This window comes from Drosophila willistoni (assembly GCF_018902025.1).
Source record: "Drosophila willistoni isolate 14030-0811.24 chromosome 2L unlocalized genomic scaffold, UCI_dwil_1.1 Seg168, whole genome shotgun sequence".
NCBI classification, from domain to species: domain Eukaryota; kingdom Metazoa; phylum Arthropoda; class Insecta; order Diptera; family Drosophilidae; genus Drosophila; species Drosophila willistoni.
In genome coordinates this window covers 11791030-11798871 of record NW_025814047.1, presented here as the reverse complement: position 1 = coordinate 11798871, position 7842 = coordinate 11791030, and the positions used below count along the sequence as shown (strand labels likewise).

Genomic DNA, 7842 nt, shown 5'->3' with positions numbered 1-7842 from the left:
TGGCTAGAGGAACCCACCAACACTCCCATAGGAGATCTTATGTCCGTTGCGTCCGTAAAAGTTCTTCAATCCATTAACACGATACACTTTATAATTAAATTCCCCAAGATTAAAAGAGCTTGCAGAAAGATCACGATTTATCCTGTTATCCACAAGAACTTCATAGTGCGATTGTTTGACAACGTCATAGCCGAATGCGATGGAGAAACCCACACACTACAGAGTTGCGCCGCTTCACCTGGAGCCACATTTTGTCGTCTGGCTTTGGAAAGTTCATGTGCCAAAGAGCTCCATGCAGGTGTCACGGCACACTGCGAGATCCAGCCGAGCAACCTGGAAATAATCACCCATGTAGATGACGGAATCATAATCCTCAACGACGGGTCCGCAAGGATTCAGGTGGACAACGGCACTGAGATCCAGGTACAAGGCACGCATCTCATCACGTTCGGAATCCGAGTCGCAATTAACGGGACTCTGTTTTACAATCACAACAACGTGCGCAATAGAGTCCCGGGTATTGCCAATTCTCCCTTGCTGAACATCACTGCCACCCAAGATGTCCTCAGCCTCCCTTACCTTCATCGTTTGAATAAACGTAATCTGGAGGTGATACAGCAATTCCAAAAAAACGCCGGAACTGATCAGGCCTATCGTGTGGCATTCATCATCGGAGCCATATGCTGTGCTTTGATCTGCATTGGCCTCACTCTTTGTCGACTCATCGGTGCAAAGAAGTCTGCAAAACGGTTACGAGAAGTCGTCGCCGGGATCGGATCGGCCGAGGACGGCCTTATACTTGAAGGGGGAGTAGTTAACAAATAACACTTAATATAGGATATTTCATAAGTTTATAATCAGCCCACGCAATTACAACTTTACAGTTGTATCAGCGCGCTATAGCTGCAATGGTCAGTACAGCGCTCTTCCGATAAGTCGCTTAAACAAATATTCACCCCGGCACTTGGCCGTTAAATAATTTGTTTTATTGTCTGAGCACGTGGCCAGCAATAAGAGGTACAGTTCACCTCTCAACCTAATCTTCACCCGCAACAGGACTGGAGAATCTTAATTTGTATGTACATACATACATATGTATGAAGTAAAATGGTTTTGCGGTGAGCACGATGTTGGGTTCCAAGATCATCTGCAGAAAAATAATAAAACTGCGTTCAATACAGCAAAGTTCAGTCTTTTTTCAATGATTATACCTGACAGCAAAGGCTTTTTTCTGGCAACATACGAAGAATACTTGTGGACATTCAATACTTTTCGGACAGTCTCAGGACACACGGTCTTTTTGAGATTAATTTTAATGTCCTCAGCTAACTCCCGGAGGCTTGTATCCGCTTTATTTTCCACAGATTTTAAAATATGGGAACAATCTTGTCTGGAGAGCTTTCATGGTCTGCCCTTAGAGCTGTGCAATTCCAGCCTATTGTCCTTTTCCGCACGACTTATAATATTATATACTGTTCTTAATTTAATATTAAACATTTCGGCCAATTTCGAAGTCTTGCCCTTGCTATGATTAAAATACACCAGTTGTATTAAATTTTCATCAGTTCGTTTACCAGGCATTGTAAAAAGCAAAAATAAGAAGGACGTGTGATCAACCAAAGAAATTTTTTGAAAAGAATGAGTGCAAAGAAGACTTGGGAAAAACTTGTAACAGGTCGTTTTTGGTTTTGACGTTCCGTTAGTTTTCCTTTTGACATTCTTCGACCAGGGTTTGCATTTTGCAAACAATTAATAGACAGAGTCAAGATTGCCTCTGTGCTGATTTTTGCATTTCTTTGACGTGTTTCTTGGAATTCTTGAATTTTTTTTTACTTTCCTATAGTCAATACCTATGTTAATAAAAGTTTATAAAAATTTTTTGTACAAAAAGGCCTCCTCGTTCATTTTTCGCTGTTGAAGTTAAACTTGTGTAACTTTTTTCATTTTGCAAACAATTATTGGACATACTGTATATGAAATAGAAAAAGTGCTCTCGTAATGACAAAGCGTTTCTCACTTTTCATATTTTAAATTCATAAAAAACTAAAAAAAAAAAAACACTTTCCACTATATACGATATATGTACATACATACATACATACATACATAGATTGCTCACCTACTTGAAAATGCCGTTCATCAGAAAATCGACTTACTGTATGTAAATGAAAGCGCCAAATCTTCTTCCGGTTTCTTCCGAATTACTTTAAATTTAGAAAGGAAAATTTTTAAAGCACAATTAAATTATCTTTTATTTTTAGCAATTTTCTATTTGAAATATTTTTTTTTAATTTGGAACTTTCAAAATGGTTAAGATTTATTGATGTGATAGGGTATTTCTTAGGCTTGCACTTTGCTTTTATTTGTGACGGCAAAATAAGCCATGCCGCCGACTAAGAAGGCAGCTAAAAGTTCAGCCTTGACCCAGGGTCCTTTGTAAGCATTCTTTATAGAGACTGTAATGTCTAGCAGCGATTTCACAGAAGACACCTTGTCGCCATTACGAATCGCTTTACGCAAATATGTATAACCATCTTCATCGAAAAGTCGTAGCTCGATGTTACCACCTCTGGCTGTACTAAGTTCCTCCACCCAGCTCACCTACACATAATAACGAATATTTAGAAAGGAACATAGTTTTGCAAAAAAAATTAAAAGGGTAAATGGTAACCTAACCTGGTATTTGTTGTCTCTTATTTTAGCCACAGGTACAACTTTGCCACTTGGGAGTTCAGCAAACAGGCTGAGCTCCGACTTTGGGTTGCATTCTATTGAGAACTCAGCAATATAGCCCAACTGAGTCAGAATTGTAGCATCGTGAGATGAAAAAGACTTGACTGTGGCTTCGCAACTGGCATATGCACGTGAAGCTTGACACGCTAGCACGGCAACCAAATAGATAGCAAAAAACTGAGCAAACATTACTCTTTTGCGATTTTTTAAAACCAAGATTAAAAAATTTTAGTAACAACTTGGCAACAATATATGTGCTGTCTCTTTCTCCACCGCCACGTCAAATCACTAACATCCAAGTTAACATCAAAACTTGTACGTACAATTGCAACGATAAGAAAATGAACACGCAAATATCAATAATTTACTTTAACACCAGATTCCCACAAATCACCATTGACCCTCTCTTTCAGACGGTCCATCCATGTGGAACGGCTAGCATTAACAGTATAATTGAAACAGCGATTCCCATCCTAGAACAATATATAGATAGTACCTATGGCACTTTATATATATTATTAAGATTATACATACGTAAGCTCATTCCTACCCACAAAACATTTGCAATCATATTCTTTTCATGTCGTAGTTTTTACAGTAACGCCAGATTTCCACACGATAAAATAGTGAAACTAAATATGTAATCAACTCACATAATTCTTTGCTTTCGATAGTTTTATGGACAAAAGTTCGTTGCCGTCTAATATGTAATAAAATTTGTTGCCAAATTTATAAATATTTTTTTTTCTGTTTACTTTTTGTCATTCATTGCGTATATTTTTGTTGTGAATGGCCAATTTTTTCCAGTAAGTTACAAATTTTCAGTGTATCGATAAAAATGTCAATCGAACCGCCTGATGCAGGAACGTCTCGAAAGTTATGAACATATTTCTTAGATGGAAAAATTTCGGCGCGATAGTCCGGGCCGAACCCCGGACAGAAGATGGCCGATTGTCACCTCTGGAATATCTAAGAAATGTAATTTTATCAATATTTGATCAACTTTAAGGAGATTTTCTGACGAACGGCATTTGTCAAGGCGGTGAGCACTCTAGCTGGAATGAGACTTCAAATAGCAATTAACAATAATAGAAATTCAAAATGTCAAATTGTTTCAGTGAACCATCACTTACTTATGGTAACAGCGTCGTTATCTTTACGGCCATGTTTTTGGTTGTATATTTTAAATATCGATAGCTTTGACAAATAGTAGTATCGAAATAAATAATTTTCCATAATATTTCCCAGTATTATTCTACATCGTCCCAATACTACTGGATAAGTTCCGTTTTTTAACATCGATGTATGTTGTTTCTAGTAGTTGGTTGTAGAAAGAATTTACAAATTCTAAACATAAGCTCAAGTAAATAAAATAAACAGAAACAGAAACAAAATCAAATGTCAGCAGAGAATAAAGAAGAAACCTTGGCTAGTTTCCAGGTAAACGCAAATTGTTTTTTCTTAATATGTACATATATGCGATTGGGTAAAGATGGTATTTGCCAAAAATTCTTTTAAAAAACGTTTTGTTCAGGCTATCACTGGCATAGATGACGTTGGAGAAGCTTTTTCTCATCTAGAGGCTGTCAATTGGAATCTTATGGTAAGTTAAGTTCTCTGCCGTTAAATTGCTTTTTTCTTTGTCTATAAGACTCGTATCTTTCTCCGCCCGTCTTGCTCTGGGTTTGTCACGACACATGCGTATGCGTAATTTCAATTGCGTTTTCGTTTACATATCTTGAAGGACGCTTTAAGCCGTGTAATGCCACACGATGACACTCCGCTATCTAATCCTATCCATCGGAAAGAGCCAAGAACCACAGATCAAAACCAAGACTTAAATACAAATGGATTCACGGCTCCAAATTATGATGAAATGCCTGGGCCATCTTCACTTGTTAATAGTGGAGCTTTGACGGCTAATGCGGGAGTCTTCTCTGAAGTAATTCATCTTCAAAATACGAATCAACAAGGATTTCCCAGTGAGCTTTCTTCTTAGTGAATTTAGACAATCCCTTACTTTGTTTTTTTTTTACACAATTAGCTTCACACATGCTGGCCGAGTTAACATCAAGTATTAACTTAGATCCATCTAGGCAATCCAACAACCAGAATACCATAATTTTTAACATACACTTTAATCAGCAGATGTATGACTTACGTTTGCCCATAAATGCAACCATAGGTATGCACCTAAAAAAAAAAAGAGGAGTTATCTGAGTTTTCATTATTTGCAGAGCAACTGAAACGCAAAATTTTCGATGTAACGCAAGTTCCACAATGCCGTCAGGCTTTAAGGGGTTGGCCTCCATCAAAAGCCAGTGATGCGCAGTTGCCGGAAACGCAAATTTGTAATCTAGACTTAGCTCCCGAAAATGAACTGATTTTAGTAGATATAACAAATGATGGGTTTATGGATACTGAACAGTAAGATTTTATTTTCGAAAAGCGTTTTCGTTGACTTGTTAATAAATCTATTATTATTATCTAGAGATGATATTTCTCAACGGATGGACAAAATGTTTACTATTAAAATCTTATGTGATTTAATTCCAATGGATCCCCTACACCTAACTGGCCGCACTACAATTCATGAGCTGAAAACCAATGTCTATTATATAACAAATATTCCCGTTAGGCATCAGGAATGGTCTGGCTGGCCCAGCCGTTGTGAAAATGACACTACACTAGCGGTTAGTTATAAAATTATAAGTACAATTATATTAATTTATCATATGCCATTTTAGCAATCAGGAATTGAAATGTCTCATACCTTTGTGCTGCGGAGTAGTGCAAATCGTCTGCCAAATAATACAAGTGTTCTCAATAGCAGGTTTGTTAATTAAGAAACAAAAAAGGAACAAAAGTTAACTGTTCAATTCGCAGTGAACCGGTAACTGTGGATAGTGGAAGTTCCGCGGATGAATTTGAGGATGCCACTGATTTTAATAACGCTGAATATATATTCTCTGACTCTCCACCTTCGCAACCAATAACTAGGCATTTAAGTAATAAATTCTTAAAATAAAAATATCTGGATTATTTAGGTCAGAAACAAATTCACTCTTTTTAGTTCCCAATAATACTGACAACGAAATACAGGGCTCTACACAGTTCGTCGAGAATTATAAGCAGCGTTATGGCGAGCCCCATGCAGATTTCTTTGTTGGCAGCTTAGAGGATGCCTTGCGTTTAGCCTGCCACAAGCCAGCTAAACAGCGGAAAATGTTAGCCATTTATTTGCATCATGGTGAAAGTATTCTGACAAATGTATTCTGTGATCATTTGATGAAACATGAGAGCATTATTCAAACATTCAGGGAAAATTTTGTTCTGTTTGGCTGGGATATGACGTATGAGAGCAACAAAGATATGTAAGCCCAACCTGTTATATTAGTTTATAAAATAAATAATGTCTTGGCAGGTTTCTTTCTTCACTAACGGCATGCATAAGTAGCAACGCCTCATTGACGGCTCGAAATATTAAACTCGATAAAATGCCTGCCATAATGCTGGTGGGAAAAACCCGCCAGTTGGGTCGCCATTGCGAAGTACTATCTGTGATTCATGGTAAGTTTTATCTACCATTTCAGACAGTTACATAATATATTTTATTTCAGGTAATCTTGGCTTAGATGAACTGTTAATTCGTGTTATGGCCACTTGCGAGATGTACGAAGAGCAATTGCAAGTTGAAATTCGCGATGACATCGAACGAGCAGCACGAGATCAGGTCAAAGCCGAACAAGATCAAGCTTATGAGGCCACCTTACAGGCCGATATGGCCAAAGACGCAGCTAAGCGACAAAAAGAGGCAGCACAGGCAGCAGAAAGTAAACGCATTGAATCAGAAAGGGCTGAGGAAGACGCTCGACGCGAAACCATTCGGTTTGCAGTAAGTAGCGCAAGCAATTTTTGTAAAATTAAGGTTAATTTAAAATTTATCTTATTTAGGCGGAACAATCTTTACCTCAAGAGCCTTCACAACTTGAAACATCAAATATATCCAAAGTACGTGTTCGAAAACCCACTGGCCATTATCTGGAACGTCGTTTTTATACACAAGACACTTTACAGGTATGTATGTGTACAAAGATAGCTCCGCTGTTTCTAAGGGGGTGGGGTCCCCCCTCAGATAGGACAATTGCCATTTAAAGCTAGTTTTACTCAGATTATTAAATTTAAAATTTTTTCGAAAAAGTTCCTCTATGCGTGTATTGCTAGGGATATATTTTCAATTTTAAAATGTTCGTGATTGTCTTTTTCTAAAACAAAAGATCAGAAAAATTTAATTTTTCTTTTAACATTTCAACAGGTGGAACACTAACCTGTTACATTTTTGTACACATTTTATTCTGATCACAATTATTTTTGTTTCTTACAGGATCTGCTTAATTTTGTCACTGCCAATGGTTTCCTTATTGAGGAGTATAAGATATTTAGTGGCTGGCCCCGTCGTGATTTAACCTCGATTGACTCCAGTCAAACGCTCGAAGCCCTCAAACTATATCCACAGGAAACTGTTATACTAGAAGAACGATGATTCTGTTTTTTTTTTTTTTGTTAGAGCTTTTCTTTTAGACATAAATTTTTTGATTTTGCGCATTTCTGTTCACCTTTTTTTTTTTTGAATTTGTGGAGTTTGCAATAAAGGCATAAATTTCTGTGTCCACAGTGTGTAGTTATATAATTTTATTTCAAACTCCTAAAAAACATTGTGACATGAACTTTGTATTCTGACAGAGATCTATCTCAGGACGTATGTAGATAGTATCTATAGAAAATGTTTACAAGAAATCAAACTGAACTGAAAATTTAAATTGTCTCTTGAGTCATATTTAAAAAGTTATGAATAATTGTTTATAATTTAAATCTTAAAAAGTGTTTTAAAATGTTATAAAATTTCTTGTATGCAGTTTTTCTTGGTTTTATATACAATTTGTCAAATAATTCTTTGCAAAATGAAAAAAGTCACACAAATTCATTTATCAGCTTTTAATTTATTACAAAACTTTACTTTTTTTCAAAAAACTTTTTTGTTAACTTATAATTTACAGTATTCTTAATAAACATAAGGCACAAAGGCTAAAAGAATATAAAAGAAACAAA

General features: G+C 36.5%; 2 protein-coding genes and 1 long non-coding RNA gene across 3 annotated transcripts; 1 reads left to right on the top strand and 2 right to left on the bottom strand.

Moving 5' to 3' along the window:
• Window positions 1-2264: 2264 nt before the first annotated feature.
• Window positions 2265-3016, bottom strand: LOC6652121 (translocon-associated protein subunit delta). The gene is made up of 2 exons (XM_002074501.4): window positions 2677-3016; window positions 2265-2601 (listed from the first exon to the last, which is right to left on the bottom strand). Exons 1-2 carry the CDS (start codon window positions 2920-2922, stop codon window positions 2341-2343), a joined length of 507 nt encoding a protein of 168 aa, XP_002074537.1. The 5' UTR covers window positions 2923-3016; the 3' UTR covers window positions 2265-2340.
• Window positions 3017-3272: 256 nt separating this feature from the next.
• On the bottom strand, window positions 3273-3926 carry LOC124459971. The gene is made up of 3 exons (XR_006953930.1): window positions 3867-3926; window positions 3760-3799; window positions 3273-3702 (listed from the first exon to the last, which is right to left on the bottom strand). It is a non-coding gene; the product is annotated as an uncharacterized LOC124459971 (long non-coding RNA).
• Window positions 3927-3983: 57 nt separating this feature from the next.
• On the top strand, window positions 3984-7414 carry LOC6652122 (FAS-associated factor 1). The gene is made up of 13 exons (XM_002074502.4): window positions 3984-4173; window positions 4268-4336; window positions 4478-4715; window positions 4778-4918; window positions 4971-5160; window positions 5225-5426; window positions 5481-5566; window positions 5620-5741; window positions 5807-6107; window positions 6158-6303; window positions 6354-6628; window positions 6688-6810; window positions 7118-7414. Exons 1-13 carry the CDS (start codon window positions 4132-4134, stop codon window positions 7274-7276), a joined length of 2094 nt encoding a protein of 697 aa, XP_002074538.1. The 5' UTR covers window positions 3984-4131; the 3' UTR covers window positions 7277-7414.
• The last annotated feature ends 428 nt before the right edge of the window (window positions 7415-7842 follow it).